This window comes from Heterodontus francisci, chromosome 5 (genome assembly GCF_036365525.1).
Source record: "Heterodontus francisci isolate sHetFra1 chromosome 5, sHetFra1.hap1, whole genome shotgun sequence".
Classification (NCBI taxonomy): domain Eukaryota; kingdom Metazoa; phylum Chordata; class Chondrichthyes; order Heterodontiformes; family Heterodontidae; genus Heterodontus; species Heterodontus francisci.
In genome coordinates, this window is record NC_090375.1 from 133168321 (window position 1) to 133186930 (window position 18610).

Sequence of the window (18610 nt, forward strand, 5' to 3'; positions counted from 1 at the left end):
TTTCTATTTTTAAAAAGTTTTCAAAAGGTGCCTGAAAGTGGAGGAACGCTCTCCTATATACATTGGCAGCTACCACCTGGGATGGGGTTGCCAATGTGTCATTGCTGGAGGGCCTCCTCCTGATGCTGCAGCCTCACGAGTCCACCCACTGTCCTTAATTGGACAGCGAGTGTGCCCTCTGGCCAGTAATTGGCATGGCACTGAAAAATTGTGTCGGCATTCTACTTCCAACACGGTGCAGACTCGGGACCCGGAAGTTCTCCTGACATTGGGTTCCCAACCCCAGACAGAAAATCCAGCCCATGATATCATGCCAGCATCAATCAATTGAATGGGCTTCCCTGTATTTGTGTGGATGCTTTCAATGTCTGACAGAGGTGATTCTGGACAGCCAGAACTGAAGCAAAAATGGGCAGGGATCCAGCATAACTGGCCTCCACCTAATTCAGTGGCCCTACCTGTTCCAGTACTACAGCTAAAACAGCAGAAATAAAGCTGAAAACCCTCCCTCTATAGTTAATACAGTTTAAATTCTTGCCAACAATTGATAAATGATCACAACTCTCTGAAAGAAAAACTAGGTCTGTGATTTTAACTCCAGGCTATTTTTCAGCAGGTGAGTTTTCTTGCGAACATACATACGAATTAGGAGGAGTAAGCCACTCGGCCCCTCGAGCCTGCTCTGCCATTCAATAAGATCATGGCTGATCTCTGATTGTAACCTCAATTCCACATTCCCGCCTACGCCTGATAATCTTTTATCCCCTTGCTTATCAAGAATCTATCTATCTCTGCCTTATAAATATTCAAAGTCTCTGCTTCCACTGCCTTTTGAGGAAGAGAGTTCCAAAGACTCACGAGCCTCAGTGAAAAAAAATTCTCCTCATCTCTGTCTTAAATGGGCAACCCCTTATTGTTAAATAATGTCCCCTAGTTCCAGATTCTCCCACAAGAGGAAACATCCTTTCCACATCCACTCTGTCAATAACCCTCGGGATCTTAAATGTTTCAATCATGTCACCTCTTATTCTTCTAAACTCCAGCAGATACAAGCCTAGCCTGTCCAACCTAACCTCATAAGACAATGCGCTCATTCCAAGTATCAGTCTAGTAAACCTTCTCTGAACTGCTGGCAATGTATTTACATCCTTCATGGATTCTCGAACAGTTCCTGCAGATTGGAAGGTAGCAAATGTCACCCCACTATTTAACAAGTTAGGGAAAGAGAAAACAGGGAATTACAGACCTGTTAGCCTTACATCATTTGTTGGGAAAATGCTAGAATCTATTCTAAAGGAAGTGAGGAATGGACACTTGGATAATAATGATCTGATCGGGCATAATCAACATGGATTTATGAATAGGAAATCATGTTTGATGAACCTGTTGGAGTTTTTTGAGGATGTTATTAACAGAATTGATAAAGGGGAGTCGGTGGACATGGTAACTCGGATTTTCAGAAGGCTTTCAATAAAGTCCTCCACAGGAGGTTGGTTAGCAAAATTAAAGCACATGGGATAGGAGGTAATATACTGGCATGGATTAAGGATTGGTTAACGGGCAGAAAGTAGGAATAAACGGGTCATTCTCGCATTGGCAGGCTTTGACCAGTGGGGTACCACAGAGATCAGTATTTGGGCCCCAGCTGTTCACAATATATATCAATGATTTGGATGTGGGGACCAAATGTAATATTTCCAAGTTCGCGGATTACACAAACTAGGTGGGAATGTGTGTTGTGAGAAAGATGCAAAGCGGCTTCAAGGGGATTTAGACAGACTTGGTGAGTGGGCAAGAACATGGCAGATGGAATATAATGTGGAAAAATGTGAGGTTATCCATTTTTGTAGGAGGAACAGATGTGCACAGTATTTCTTGAATGCTCAGAGATTAGAAAGAGTAGATGTACAAAGGGACCTGGGTGGCCTTGTCAATAAGTCACTGAAAGATAACATGCAGGTGCAGCAAGCAATTAAGAAGGGAAATGGTATGTTGGCCTTCACTTCAAGAAGATTGGAGTACAGGAGTAGTGAAGCCTTGCTTCAACTGTATAGAACCTTGGTTAGACCGCACCTGGAGTACTGTGTGCAGGTTTGGTCCCCTTACCTAAGGAAGGATATTATTGCCATAAAGGGAGTGCAACCAAGGTCCACCAGACTCATTCCCAGGATGGTGGGACTGTCCTATGAGGAGAGATTGGGAAAACTGGGCCTGTATTCTCTAGAGTTACGAAGAATGAGAGGTGATCTCATTGAAATCTACAAAATACTTAAAGGGATAGATAGGGTAGATGCAGCTAAGATGTTTCCCCTGGTTGGAGAGTCTAGAACCAGGGGACGCAATTTCAAAATAAGGGGAAAGTCACTTAGGACAGAGATGAGGAGAAGGTTTTTTACTCAGAGGATTGTGAATCTTTGGAATTCTCTGCCCCAAAGGGCTCTGGAAGCTCAGTCATTGAGTATGTTTAAAGCAGAGATTGACAGATTTCTAAATACCAATGATATAAAGGGATACGAGGATAGTGTGGGGAAAAAGGCATCGAAGTGGATGATCAACCATCATCGTATTGAATGGCAGGGCAGGCTCGATGGGCTGAATGGCCTACTCCTGCTCCTATGTTCCTTAATTGAGAACAATACTGTACACAGTATTCCTGATGTGGTCCTGCCAATGCCCTATAGAACTGAAGCATAACCTCCCTACTTTTGTATTCTATTCCCCTCGCAATAAACGATAACATTCTATTAGCTTGGCTAAATACCTGCTGTACCTGTATACTAACCTTTTACGATTTATGCACTAGGACACCCAGATCCCTCTGCATCTCAGAGTTCTGCAATCTCTCACCATTTAGATAATATGCTTCTTTTTTATTCTTTCTGCCAAAATGGACAACTTCACATTTTCCCACATTATACTCCATTTGCCAGATCTTTGCCCACTCACTTAATCTATCTATAACCCTTTGTGGCCTCCTTATGTCCTCTTCACAAGTTACTTTCCTAGCTGTCTTTGTGTCATCAGAAAATTTAGCAACCATACCTTCAGTCCCTTCATCTAAGTCATTTATATAAATTGTAAAAGTTGAGGCCCCAGCACAGATCCCTGCGGCACAGCACTCGTTACACCTTGCCAACCAGAAAATGACCCATTTATGCCTACTCTGTGTTTCCAGTTAGCTAGCCAATCTTCTATCCATGCCAATATGTTACCCCCTACAAAATGAACTTTTATTTTCTGCAATAACCTTTGATGTGGCACGTTATCTAATGCCTTCTGGAAATCTAAGTACAGTCCATCCACTGGTTCCCCTTTATCCACAGCACATTACTTCTTCAAAGAACACCAATAAATTGATGAAAAATGAATTCCCTTTCACAAAACCACATTGACTCTGCCTGATTACCTTGAATTTTTTGAAGTGCCTGCTATAACGTCTTTAATAATAGCTTCTAACATTTTCCCTATGACAGATGTTAAGCTAACTCGCCTGTAGTTTCCTGCTTTCTGTCTCCCTCCCTCTTGGAATAAAGGAGTTACATGCAGTTTTTTCCAATCTAATGGAACCTTCCCCAAATCTAGGAAACTTTGGAAAATTAAAACTAACGCATCAACTATCTCACTAGCCACTTTTTTTAAGACCCTAGGATGAAGTCCATCAGGACCCGGGACTTGTCAGCCCGCAGCTCCAACAATTTGCTCAGTACCACTTCCCTGGTGATCCTCATTTTCTGGAGTTCCTCCCTCCCTTCCATTTCCTGATTCACAGCTATTTCTGGGATGTTACTTGTTACCTCTATCGTGAAGATCATGCAAAATACCTGTTCAATTCATTTTCCATCTACTTATTTTCCATTATTATTTCCCCAGACTCACTTTGTTAAAGCTTTTCTTCTTCAAATATCTATAGAAACTCTTACTGTCTTAATATTTCCAGCTAGCTTTCTCTCGTACTCTAATTTTCCCCTCTTATTAACCTTGGTCATTCTGTGCTGTTTTTTATATTCTGTCCAATCTTCTGATCTGCCACCATCTTTGCGCAATTATATGCTTTTTCTTTAAGTTTGATACTATCTTGAATTTTTTTTAGTTCACCACGGATGGTGGGTCCTCCCCTTGGAATTTTTCTTTTTCACTGGAATGAATCTATTCTGTGTATTCTGAAACATCCCCATAAATGTCTGTCATTGCATCTCTCTTGATCTATCTCTTAACCTAATTTGCCAGTTCACTTTAGCTAGCTCTGCTTTCATGCCCTCATCATTGCCCTTATTTAAGTTTAAAATATTTGTCTTAGACTCACTCTTCTCTCCCTCAAACTGAATGTAGAATTCAATCATATTATGATCATGCTCCCTAGGGGTGCCTTCACTATGAGGTCTTAAATTAATCCTCTCTCGTTGCACAATACCAAGTCTAATTTTGCCTGCTCTCTGGTTGCCTCCAGCATGTGCTGTTCCAAGAAACTATCCCGAAAACATTCTATGAACTCCTCACTAGGCTACCTTCACCCATCTGATTTTTTAAATCTATATGGAGATTAAAAACAACCATGATTGTCGCAGTACCTTTCTGACAAGCTCCCATTATTTCTTCCTTTATACCCTGTCTGACCACGTCGTTACTGTTAGGGGGCCTGTACACCACTCCCACAAGTGACTTCTTGCCTTTATTATTTCTCATCTCTACCCAAACCGCTTCTACATCCTGGTTTCCTGAATGCAGATTATCTCTCTCTATTGTGCTATACCATCATTAATTGTCAGTTCAAAACTCACCTGCTGCAGCCAAAAAAAAGGCCTAGGGTATTTTAATTCCAGGGCCTCATTATGAACTCACCGGTGGATCTCCCACTTGAGTTACTGGTCCTCCAGGAAATCACATCTCCCATCCTGCCCTCAGTAGTCACTTCCAGAGCACAATTTTAGTCAAATAGCCAAAAACCTACTGAAAGTGAGAATACACATCTGCAAGCAGGTTGCACTTCCTTCAGCAGGATTTTGCTGTTGGAACGGTGCAGGAAGAAACTGAGTTAGCCTGTGTTGCAGGCAAGCTCCCAAGTGCACCAAGTATGGGAAGAGATTGCTAGGTTCACCAACTCCAAGAGTTGCAGGAAGTGCTTCAATTGCCTCTCAACACACATGGCAACAGTCCTTCCTCCCCAGCACCCTCAACAATTCCCTACTTTTCATGACATACTTCACCATCTAGCACTAGACCATACCATATCACTTCTCATTCTCATAACACTCACTGACCTCTTCCTTGCTTTCTTCACTGCACCCACAAGCGCCATTCTCCTCAAACGTTCATCACTTCCAACACCTGCTCTCAGTTCAACACCTATCCACTGTAATCAACTACTTTTTGTCTCCCCCTCAGCATCCTGTAAAACAAGATGATCCACATTCGTAAGAGAGCATCAGTAACTTGATCTCTCGACAGGGCAAGATAATGCACAACAGGGAAAGGAAGACAACTCTGAGGACTCCCAACCTCACAGGGCTGCTGGAGCTGCAGCAGTGTGCCTAAGATCAGTTGCCCTTCAAGAGCTGCCAACACAGGACAATTGAGCTTCTGTAAACAGGGTCTCTGACAATTACTTGCACCCTTCACGAACATTTGCGAAACGCACAGTACGCAGCTTAACTACATAGAGCTGCATTGTGATGCAGGTCATCTGCTGCTGTAATTGTCAGCCTAACTCTTCTTTCTTTCATGTAGGTCCTTCTCAATAGCCAGGGCATCCCAAAAAAGACATCTCAAAGGTGAAGAATCCGTCTGAGGAGGCATCATTACATGCGCAATCACGCCCAAGCAGCAGAACAGAGACTTAGAACCCGGTTGGGTTAAAGAGTGAGGTAGAGGGATCTACATGTGGTTTCAGTGAACAGCAACAGTACTGGCGGCAGGGACAGGCCAGGGGACAGCTCAGTGTAGTCCACATCCATCTATGATGAGGGGGACAGATATATAAAAATCAGGAGCACAAGAAGAAGAAAACTACTTGTGTCACACAAGCAGTTGCATCAGATAGCACTGTCGCCTGGAAAATGGGTGTAATGAGGTCTAATTTCACCCCCAATTGATTTGAGGTTTTTTTTGTTCTACTTTTATTAAAATTACTCATGGTACAGAACATTCTCTTCTCAATGAATGATAGCTAATTTCTACAGAACTGCTGTCATTGCATTCATTTTTGCTAGATGACTAAGTTTGTACATATTCCAGAAATTAACTAAATAACTGATGACGAAGTACAGAAATTATGAACAACTGGTATGCTTACACAGATCTTATTAACCTTACATTATCAACCTGATATCAGAGAACTGTAGAGCTTGGAAGCATAGTGACTCACCCACCTTGAGGAGGAGTAAGTGGCTTGCCTTGTTCCTTACACCAGCCCACTGGGTGGATGTATGGGCTACTAGCATCACACCTACCAAACAGGTAATTATCACATTAATAAGTGAAAACATGAAACAATTTTTAAATGCAGCAAGTCTACAAAAATTGCATACAAGACCAGAATATGGAGTGCAGATCAGATCTGTTTTAAAATAAAAGCAACATTTTGGTATAAGTCAATAGTGGCAGACGATGCGCTCACTCCCCAAAGTGATAAGGATGCATCAGTTTAAGTAGAGATAAGAAATATTAAAGATGGGAAGTCACTTGTGGGAGGAGTGTGCAGGCCCCCTAAAAGTAACCACATTGTAGGACAGGGTAAACAGGAAGAAATAATTTGGGCTTGTGAGAAAGCAGGGTGATTTTAATCTACAGATAGATTGGATCAATCAGGTTGGCAAAAGTAGCCTGGAAGATGAGCTCAAGGAGTGTTTTCGAGACGGTTTCTTAGAGCAGCACATTCTAGATCCAACCAGAGAATAAGCTCCTCTAGATCTGGTAATGTGTAACGAGACAGGATTAATTAATGACCTCATAGTAAAGGCGCCCTTTGGTAGCAGCGATCACAACATGATTGAACTTCGCATTCAGTTTGAGGGTGAGAAGAGTGGATCTAAGACCAGTGTTTTAAACTTAAGTAAGGGTAATGATGAGGGTTTGAGGACAGAGCTGGCTGAAGTAAACTGGGAAATTAGGTTAAAAGATAGAGATGTAATCGAGATGTAGCAGCAGACATTTAAGGAGATATTTCATAACACTCAGTGTTTGGGGAGGGTTTAAACTAAAAAGGCAGGGGGATGGGAACCTTTGCAAGGAGTCAGAGGAGGGGGGGGAATCAAAGACAACAACAAAACACAGTAAGGGGAATAAGAAAAGTGATAGGCAGAGAAATCAAGGGCCAGAATCAAACAGGGCCACAGTGAAAAATAGTGGGAAGAGGACAAGTAATGTTAAAAAGACAAACCTTAAGGCTTTGTGCCATAACGCGCGGAACATTCGCAATAAAGTGGATTAGTCACGCAAATAGATGTAAACGGGTATGATATAGTCGGGATTATGGAGACATGGCTGCAGGGTGACCAGGGCTGGGAAATGAACATCCAGGGGTATTCAGTATTTAGGAAGGACAGACAACAAGTAAACGGCGGTGGAGTTGCATTGCTGGTTAAAGAGGAAATTAACACAATAGTGAGGAAGGATATTAGCTCTGACGATGTGGAAACTGTATGAGTAGAGCTGAGAAACCCTAAGGGGCAAATAACGTTAGTGGGGATTGTATATCGACCCCCAAATTGTAGTGGTGATGTTGGGGATGGCACTAAAAAGGAAATTAGAGACGCATGCGATAAAGGAACATCTGTAATTATGGGTGATTTTAATCTGCATATAGATTGGGCAAATCAAATTAGTCACAAAACCGTAGAGGAGGAATTCATGGACTGTATACAAAATGGTTTTCTGGACCAATACATTGAGGAACCAACTAGAGATCAGGCCATCCGAGACTGGATTTTGTGTAATGAGAGGAATAATTGACAAACTGGTTGTGCGAGACCCCTTGGGGATGAGCAAACATAATATGATAGAATTCTTCATCAAGATGGAGAGTGACATCGTTGATTCTGAGACTAGGGTCCTGAATCTTAATAAAGGAAACTATGAAGGTATGATGCGCGAGTTGGCAATGATGGATTGGGAAACGTTACTTAAAGGGATGAAGGTGGAAAGGCAATGGCAAACATTCAATGAGCGCATGGATGAATTGCAACAATTGTTTATTCCTGTCTGGTGCACAAGTAAAACAGGAAAGGTAGCCAAACCATGGCTTACAAGGGAAATTAGAGATAGCATTAGATCCAAGGAAAAGGCATTCAAATTCACCAGAAAAAACAACAGACCTGAGGAGTGGGAGCAGTTGAGAATTCAGCAAAGCAGGACCAAGGGATTGATTAAGAAGGGGAAAACAGAGTCCTGGGATGGCGGGACTGACGTATGAGGAGAGACTGAGTCGGTTAGGATTATAGTCACTGGAGTTCAGAAAAGTGAGGGGGATCTCATAGAAACCTATAAAATTCTAACAGGACTTGACACGGTAGATGCAGGATGGATGTTCCCGATGGTGGAGTAGTCCAGAACCAGGTGTAACAGTCTAAGGATACGGGGTAAACCATTCAGGACTGAGATGAGCAATTTCTTCACCCAGAGAGTGGTGAGCCTGTAGAATTCGTTACCACAGAAAGCAGTTGAGGCCAAAACATTGTACGTTTTCAAGAAGGAGTTAGATATAGCTCTTGGGGTGAAAGGGATCAAAGGATATGGGGGGAAAGCGGGAACAGGTTACTGAGTTGGATGATCAGCCATGATGATAATGAATGGCGGAGCAGGCTCAAAGGGCCGAGTGGCCTACTCCTGCTACTATTCTTTATGTTTCTATGTAAAATATACATTCCAGTGAGAAAGAAAGACTCGAGTGGAAGGACACACTGTCCATGGCTAACTAAGGAAGTTAAAGATAGTATCAAATTGAAAGAAAAATCATACAATTCAGTGAAGAGTCGTGGTAGGTCAGAAGATTGGACAGAATATAAAAAAACAGCAAAGAATGACTAAAAGAATAAGGGAGATATTAGTGTACGAGAGAAGGCTAGCTAGAAATATAAAAATGGACACCAAGGGTTTCTATAGGTATTTAAAAAGGAAGAGAGTAAGCAAAGTGAGTGTTGGTCCACTGGAGAGTGAGTCTGGGGAATTGATAATGGAAAATAAGGAAACGGCAGAGCAATTGAACACATTTCTTTGCCTCTGTCTTCACTGTAGAGGATACAAATAACATCCCAGAAATAGTTGTGAATCAAGAGTTGAAAGGCAGGGAGGAACTTAAAACAATTACCATCACCAGGGAAAGTGTACTGAGAAAATGATTAGAACTATAGGCAAACAAGTCCCCAGGTCTGAATGGACTTCATCCAAGGGTCTTAAAAGAAGTCGTCGCTGAGATAGTGGATGCATTGGCTTTAATTTTCCAAAATTCCCTAGATTCTGGAAAGGTCCCATCAGATTTTAAGATAGCAAATGTAAATCCGCTAATCAAGAAAGGAGGAAGACAGAAGGCAGGAAACTATAGGCCAGTTAGCCTAACATCTGTGGTTACGGACTTGTATTATTTTTTCTCCTTGGATTCAAAACTGTGTGCGCCTTTAAGATTCTTTTGAGGGCAGTGCACATTTAAGGGAGAGTAGATTTTAGAAATCTGGAGATACAGTTTACCACAGCTGCATTTTTGGTTACCCTGAGCAACAGCAGTAGAGAGGTCACATGGTATGGTGTCCATTTTGACTGTGTGGGGAGATGGCAGAAACCAGTCTGAAGCAGTGAGTTCTGACTTTTCCAGCAAGGCGATTTGAAGAAGGAAGCTGTATTATTCTCCAGAAAAATTCGACAAAGCTACAGCCAAGTTAACTCGCTGAACAAGGAAGAAAAGCTTTTCTTTTTCAAAGAACTGGCTAATGCTGCTACAGCCGAAATATTTTGAATGCTTATTAAGAAGAAACAGTTTCATCAAATCCAGATGAAAACTTCGAGTGAACTTCGATTATCTTCACATCAGAAGACCTCATTCACTGGAAACATAAAATGCAAAAACTTACCGATTTTATTTATTCTAAACAGACAGCTAATCTTAAAACTACACTTGGAAATACCAAATTAATTGTTATTTTTGAATCTATGTGCATGAATGCGAGAGTTAGATTACATGAAGAAGTTATAAGGTCTTTAAACATAGGCTTATCTTAATGGTGTTTAAAATTTAGCTTTTTGTAATAAATAATTAGTTGTTGTCTAAAGATACCTGGTTTGGTCTGTTTCAATATGTGGATACTAGAGCATTTAATTTGGCTGTTTTTCCGATTTGGTGAAAGCTTATTAATATGCTACGACCTGTGGAGTGACAGGACTGAATTAACAGTGCATTGCTTCTGCTACGGTCATAACACTGTCATAGGGAAAATGCTGGAATCAATTATAAATAAGGTTATAGCAGGTCATTTACAAAATCTCAATGCAATCAGGCAGAGTCAACATGGTTTTGTGAAAGGGAAATTGTGTTTAACAAATTTATTAGAGTTCTTTGAGGAAGGAACAAACAAATTGGATAAAGGGGAACCTGTGATGTGGTGTACTTGGATTTCCAGAAGGCATTTGACAAGGTGCCACATCAAAAGTTACGAAACAATTATCCCCACGGTATAGGGGGTAACATATTAACATGGACAGAGGATTGGTTTGCTAACAGAAAACAGAGAGTTGGCATTAAGGAGTCATTTTCAGGTTGGTAAGTTGTAACTAGTCAAGTGCAACGGGCATCAGTGCTGGGGCCTCAATTATTTACAATTTATATCAACGACTTGGATGAAGGGACAGAACGTATGGTTGCTAAATTTACTGATGACACAAAGATAGGTAGGAGACTAAGTTGTGAAGAAGAAATAAGGAATCTGCCAAGGGATATAGACAGGTTAACTGAATGGGCAAAGATTTGGCAGGTGGAGAATAATGTGGGAAAGTGTGAATTTGTCCACTTCAGCTGGAAAAATAGAAAAGCAACAGATTTAAATGGAGAGACATTGCAGAACTCAGATGCAGAGGGATCTGGGCATCCTAGTACAAGAAACACTAAAAGTTAGTATGCAGGTACAACAAGTGATTAAGAAGGCAAACGTTGTCATTTATTGCAAGGGGGATGGAATATAAAAGTAGAGATGTTTTGCTGCAGTTGAATAGGGCATTGGTGAAAACCAATGCAGTACTGTGTACAGTATTGGTCTCCTTACTTAAGGAAGGATATAAGTGCATTAGAAGTTCAGAGACTGATTACTGGGATGAGAGGGTCATCTTATGAGGAAAGGTTGGACAGGTTGGGTCTGTACTCATTGGAGTCTAGAAGGATAAGAGGTGATCTTATTGAAACATGTAAGATCCTGAAGGGACTTGACAGGGTGGATGTTGAAAGGATGTTTCCCCTTGTGGGAGAGACTGAAACTCAAGAGTACGGTTTAAAAATAAGGGGTTTCCCATTTAAGACAGAGATAAGGAGAAATCTTTTCTCTGAGGATCATGAGTCTGTGGAACTTTCTTCTCCAGAGAGCGGTGGAGGCAGGGTCATTGAATATTTTGAAGGCAGAGGTAGACAGATTCTTGACAAACAAGGGAGTCAAAGGGTATCAGGGGTAGGCAGGAAAGTAGAGTAGTGTCCACAAACAGATCAGCCATGATCTTACAGAATGGTGGAGCAGGCTCTTGAAGCTGCATAGCCTACTCCTGCTCCTTGTTTTTAATGTATGCATGTATGCAAATCACATGGTAATGAAGGCCAAAGCTACCATCACAATAATACTGCCATTTATGCCAGGAATGCACCTGACTTAAGCTAATCTTGTCGAAAAGAACATTCTTAACTGTGTGACTTATGAAACGGGAAAATGGACAAGTTCACAGGTTTTGAATAATCAGAAGCTTTGGCTGAAACATTTTAACGAAAGGCAAATTTTGGGCGAGCGGGTGCAGGGCTGATGGGGCTCCCCAACAAACTATTTGGCTTGAGGCTTGGGTCATTTTATCTCCCAGATCTAATTTAAATGTTTCTGCACTCTCACCTACAGCAGGGAGGAACGATGTTAGAACTCATGGGCAGGGGGCTGCCTCAGACACAAGCCTTGTGCAGGTCCAAGAGAATGGTCTCGAGAATAAGGTTACTGATGACGGGAGTGGGGGTTGCGGGTGGGGTAAAGGTCTGCTAAGGAAACCTGACCTAGGCTAATTGCCGGACCCGGAAGTGAGACCTGACCCGAACCCAACACGTCGTCGGGTCGGGTAGCAGGCCTGTACATCAGTACATGGGTACAGGCCTGCTACTCGACCCGACAGGACCCGACATGTGTCGGGTTCGGGTTGGGCCGGACTTCTGGGTCCGGCATTCGGCCTACGTCAGACCTTTACTTCACATATAAGGCTATCCAACAGGGCATTGCAGTGCTTGTGGTGGGGGGTGGGGTGGGGGATTAGAACAAGAGGAAGGGTTCGAGTAGGGCGGGAACAGATGCCTTCAATCCAACCATTATTTTCACTCCGTCTGCACCGTTGCCACCAAACAAGCTGTCTTAAAGCTGAACTGTCAACTTTTCATCACAAAAATCTTTTAATAAAACAAAGTGCTGGGAATACTCAGCAGGTCTGGCAGCATCTGTGGAGAGAGAAACAGAGTTAACGTTTCAGTTTGATGACCTTTCCTCAGAACTAGCAAAGAGTAGAAAACGTTCCGAACCTTAGCCAGTTCTGATGAAAGGTCATCAACCTGAAACATTAACTGTTACTTGCTAACTTTTGTATGTTCTGATGATGCAACACTGTAGGTTTGTGGGCAGCCAGGCTCTCTACCCTGCCATAAAAATGAGTAAGCATCTGAGGGCGTTGGCTAGAAAGATCATAAGAATAGACTCCAGCTACACCACTTGCGCTGGGCCCGGAATCCAAGGGTTCACAGATCAGTAGAAGGACCGATCTTAACTGAAAAGTTAGTTCCTGCAAGCCCCAAGAAATAGCTTTCCGAAGCCCTGGGAAGCCACTCTTCATTATTCTCACTAAATCTCACCAAACAGTTTCACAGGAACCTGAAGGCCAGTGGTCAAAGCACGAACTGACATATCCGGAAGCCTCTCCATCAAGTGAATGGAGACAGATATTCCAAGTACCAGCACTGGTTCTGGTTGGTGCTTCATTGTATGGAGACCTTCTGCAATATTGGCACTAAGGATGGCACTGGATTACTTCATGACCCTGCCATCTATCTCAGGTCCTCGAAAATGATCCTCAGAGTCCTGTTCTGCATCCTTCTTTTTACAGCAGGAGCCAGAGAACAGTGTGCAGGCCTGGGAGTCACAGACTGAACTCTGCAAATCTTTCACTCCCTACTGTTGAATCCTACTTTCACCACTGACTCCCCTGCACAATTGGGGGCAGTGAATTTAGGGGATACACATGTAAAGACACCACAAGGAATAGTCAGGGGTAGCAGGGACTGCTCAGGTGAGGTCAATAAACATCATGTACTACAAACGATACCTGGGAATCAATAAAGTGGCACAGGCACCTTCCTCCACAAAATACATACTGCATTCGTGGTGGATCTCTCGCCCATGTCAAACACACAGTTTTCCAGTTCTGTATGTCCATTAAAAGGATATGCAGTTCTGGCTTTGTGTAGTCTGGCACTTGTTTCTTTGACTTGACTGCCATACTTATCGCCCAGATTTTTCCTCCACCTCTGTAAGCAGCAGCAGGTTTTATATCCTATCGCTGCATCAGGTTTCTCCCTCTCCAAGTATTTTCCTACCATCCCACTATCTCTCCCATAACTTCACCCCTGCCTCATTCCTCCTCCCCATCTCACTCTCTCCTTCCTCTATGGCAATTACCGCAAACCCAACCACTACCCCCTCCTACATAGTCCATTTGGAGCCTAACCCACCCTATTTTCTGTTTTCCATGTACCCACCCCAATCTCATGTAGCTGAAGCACTGCAAGCTGTATTTACACAGCCTGCAAGCCTCAGCTGACTTAAACTGACTGACTCCACAACTTAAGAGAGTCAGCGCTGTCACCTGTAAGCAGGTAGCGGTCCCACCTCACCAGAGTTCCAAGACACCTGTTATACTTTCGGTATTTCTCGACCAAGGTATCTAAATTCCACAAGGTAACACAGTACTGAGAATGATTGTAGATAAATTCTCACCAGTAATCGTATGTATCATCCCAGTTATCAAAATGCACCAAAAAGCGACTGTCTATTATATCCGTCACTGATGCAACACAGATCAGGGAGGGATTCTTTCTGTCAACCGCCTCCAGCTTCATACCTACTCGAAATCCTAAAGGAGTAACAGTCTATGAGAAACAAATAATGGTACATGTTAGGAGCAAATTGAAAATGACAAACTTTGATATACTATAGTCACTACATATCTTGCCAAAAACATGTTGTATGATATTTAAAAATAGATGCCTTTGCATCTGGATACTTAGCAAGCTGGACACGAGCCAGTCTGCAATGAAACCTGTTACTATAGGCCCTATAATTCTACATTTATATTTCTGTTTGAATTGAAACTTCATAACCTAATTTCTTGGCAGAAAATAGATTTTTAAATTATGAATACAACCAATGATCAAACACAAGGCATATTCACATCATTTCACTTCCTGAAGCTATTGCTGATCACATCAACAGCATTGCTCCACTATCACTAACACTAACACAGAATTATGTAATGCAAAGCTAGAGAATTTTCTCAACTTTTTTTTTGATATTTTAGAAAATGTCTAAGTCCCTCTCCCAAATTAAATGATAATGACTCAAATTTCTTTGGGACTACCAGTCTACAGGGGTGGGACGTGGATTCGTTGGGTCTCCTCCTCATTAGTTTGGTGATGGGGGTTTCCTCAGGCAAAGGCACTGGGTACTTCTTGCCATCATCCCTTTCTAACTGACATCAAAAAGAGGCAGTTTTGGCAGGATGATGTCAGGAAGAGGCGGTGTCATTGTGACATTGTCACTGGACTAGCAACCCAGAGACCCACGGTATTGTTCTGGGTTCGAATCCCACGGGAGCAGAAGGTGGAATTTGAATTCAATTAATAACAATCTGCAATTAATAAAAACCTGGAATTAAAAAGCAAGTCTAATGATGGCCATGAAACCATTGTTGATTGTCAAAACCCATCAGGTTCACTAATGTCCTTCCTTTAGGGAAGGAAATCTGCTGTCATTACCTGGTCTGGCCTACATCTGACAACAATGTGGTTGACTCTTACATGCCCTCTGAAATGTCCTAGCAAGCCACTCAGTTGTATCCAACTGCTACGAAGTTAGTAAGGAATGAAACCAGACAGACCACCCGGCATCGACCTAGGCACCAGAAACAACAATGGCAAACCCAGCCATGTCGACTCTGCAAAGTCTTCCTCACTAACATCTGGGGACTTATACCAAAGTTGGGAGAGTTGTCCCACAGACTAGTCAAGCAACAGCCTGACATAGTCATACTCAACGAATCACAGCTGACAGACAATGTCCGAGACACCACCATCACCATCCCCGGGTATGTCCTGTCCCACTGGCAGGACAGACTTTGCTGAGGTGGCTGCACAGTGGTATACAGTCGGGAGGGAGTTGCCCTGGGAGTCCTCGACATTGACTCCAGACCCCATGATGTCTCATAGCATCAGGTCAAACGTGGGCAACAAAACCTCCTGCCTATTACTAACTACCGCGCACCCACCACCCCCTCAGCTGATGAATCAGTACTCCTCCATGTTGAACACCACTTGGAGGAAGCACTGAGAGTGGCAAGGGCACAGAATGTAGACTGACTGGGGGACTTCAATGTCTCGGTAGCACCACTACTGACCAGGCTGGCCGAGTCCTAAAGGACATAGCTGCAAGACTTGGTCTGCGGCAGGTGGTGAGGGAACTAACAAGAGGGAAAAATATACTTGACCTCGTCTTCACCAACCTACCTGCCGCAGATGCATCTGTCCATGATAGTGTTGGCAAGAGTGACCACCGCAGAGTCCTTGTGGAGACAAACTCCCATCTTCACAATGAGGATACCCTCCTTCGTGTTGTGTGGTACTACCACCGTGATAAATGGGATAAATTTTGAACAGATCTAGCAATGCAAAACTGGGCATCCATGAGGCACTGTGGGCCATCAGCAGCAACAGAATTGTACTCAACCACAACCTGTAACCTCATAGCCCAGCATATCCCCCACTCTAACATCACCAGCAAGCCGGGGGAACCTACCCTGGTTCAATGAAGAGGGCAGGAGGGCATGCCAGAAGCAACACCAGGCATTCCTCAAAATGAGGTGTCAACCTGGTGAAGCTACACCCAGGCCTACTTGCGTGCCAAACAGCATAAGCATTAGCATTGGCAGGGCTAAGTGATCCCATAACCAACAGATCAGATCTGCAGTCCTGCCATTCCAGTTGTGAATGGTGGTGGACTAACTGGAAGAAGTGGCTCCACAAATATTCCCATAAGCAATGGACAAAGCAGCCCGCTTGATTATCACCCAATCACAAACTTTCACGCCCTCCACCACCAACACACAGTGGCAGCAGTGTGTACAAGATGCACTGCAGAAACTCACCAAGGTTCCTTCAACAGCACCTTCCAAACCCGTAGCCTCTACCACCCAGAAGGACAAGGGCGACAGATGCATGGGAACACCACCACCTGAAGGTTCCCCTCCAAGCCACACACCATCCTGACTTGGACTATATTGACATTCCTTCACTGTCGCCGGGTCAAAATCCTGAAACTCCCTTCCTAATAGCACTGTCGGCGTACCTATCCCACATGGAATACAGCAGTTCAAAAAGGCAGCTCACCACCACCTTCTCAAGAGCAATTAAGGATGGGCAATAAATGCTGGCCTGGCCAGTGATGCCCACATCCCAGGAACGATAAAAAACTCACCAGAGCTCCCACCAGTCTCTCCTAAGTTATCCCCAGACATTCAGTTGATGCAAGAATACAGGACACTTAGTCTTTAGAAGTAGGACCTACCATTGTGGGGAAGGCTCTGTTTCCTTTATAGTGTCTAGACACAAACCAACTAGCTGATCTAAGGAAACCAGCTTCAAATGCAATGGGCTCTATTGTGATACAGACTGGTGTCACCAAGGCTTTATACAATTGTGTCAAGACATCTTTACTCCTGTACTCAAATCCCCTTGCAATGAAGGCCATCATATCATTTGCCTTCCAAATTGCTTGTTGCACCTGCATGTCGACTTTTCATGACTCTTGAACAAGGACGTCCAGCTCCCCTTTGGACATCAACACTGCCCAATCTCTGAAATATTCTGCCTGTTTCCTACCAAAGTGGATCACTTCACACTTATTCACATTATATTCCATCTGCCATGTTCTTGCCCATTCACCTAGCCTGTCCAAATCCTCTTGAAGTCTCTTTGCATCCCCCTCACAACTTACATTCCCAGTTTTGTGTCATCAGCAAATTTGGAAATATTACAATTGGTTCCCACATCCAAATCATTTATATAGATTGAGAATCTAGATAGCTGTGGCCCAAGCACTTATTATTGTGGTACCCCTCTAGTAACAGTCCGTCATCCTGAGAATGACCCATTTATTCCTACTTTCAGTTTTCTGTCTGTTAACCAATTCTCAATCCGTACCAGTATATTACCCCCAAACCCATGTGCTCTAATTTTGTTTACTAACCTCCTGTGTGGGACCTTATCAAAAATCTTCTGAAAATCCAAATACACTGCATCCACTGATTCTCCTTTATCTATGTTACAAGTAACATCCTCAAAAAACTCCAAAAGGTTTGTCAAACATGATTTCCCTTTCACAAATCCATGTTGACTCTGCCCAATCATATCACTATTTTCCAAGTGTCCAGTTATCTTATCCTTTATAACAGATTCTTATATTTTCCCTATTACTGACGTCAAACTCACAGGTCTGCAGTTCTCAGTTTTCACTCTTGCGCCCTTCTTAAATAGTGGGGTCACATTTGCTACTTTCCAGTCTGCAGGAACCCTGCCAGAATCTAAAGAATTTTGAAAGATAACCACTAATGCTTCCAGTATCTCTATAACCACCTCCATCAAAACTCTGGCATGTAGCTCAGCTGGCCAGGGGATTTATTAACCTTCAATCCAGTTAATTTTTCGAGTACTACCTCTTCATTGATACTAATTTCTTTCAGTTCCTTATTTTTACAAGTCCCTTGGTTCCCTAGTTTCCCTGGGAGATTTTCTGTGCCTTCCTCCGTGAAGACAGACACAAAGTAATTGTTTAGTCTCTCTGCCATTTCCTCATTCTCAACCACAAATTCTCCTGTCCCCACCTGTAATGGGTCCACATTTGTCCTTGCTAATCTTTTCCTTTTCACATCCTGAAAGAAGCTTTGATAGTCCGCCTTTATGTTTCTAGCTAGCTTGCAGTCATATTTTCTTTTTCCTTTCTTTATCAGTTTCTTGGTCCTCCTTTGTTGGATTCTAAATTACTTCCAATCCTCAGGCTTACCACTTTTTCTGGTGACCTTAAAAGCCACTTCCTTTGATATAATGCAATATTTAACTTCTTTTGTTAGCCACGGT

General features: G+C 42.9%; 1 protein-coding gene across 16 annotated transcripts in view; it reads right to left on the bottom strand.

Moving 5' to 3' along the window:
* Positions 1 to 18610, bottom strand: part of LOC137370059 (lethal(3)malignant brain tumor-like protein 4) — a 456447-nt gene that overhangs the window by 307721 nt on the left and 130116 nt on the right. For all 16 annotated transcript variants that reach the window (XM_068032126.1, XM_068032123.1, XM_068032124.1 and 13 more), the window contains 2 exons: positions 14202 to 14353; positions 6366 to 6442 (listed from right to left, as the gene is read on the bottom strand). In XM_068032126.1, the coding sequence (XP_067888227.1) occupies positions 6366 to 6442; positions 14202 to 14353 (229 nt within the window). The remainder of the gene's footprint in view (positions 1 to 6365; positions 6443 to 14201; positions 14354 to 18610) is intronic.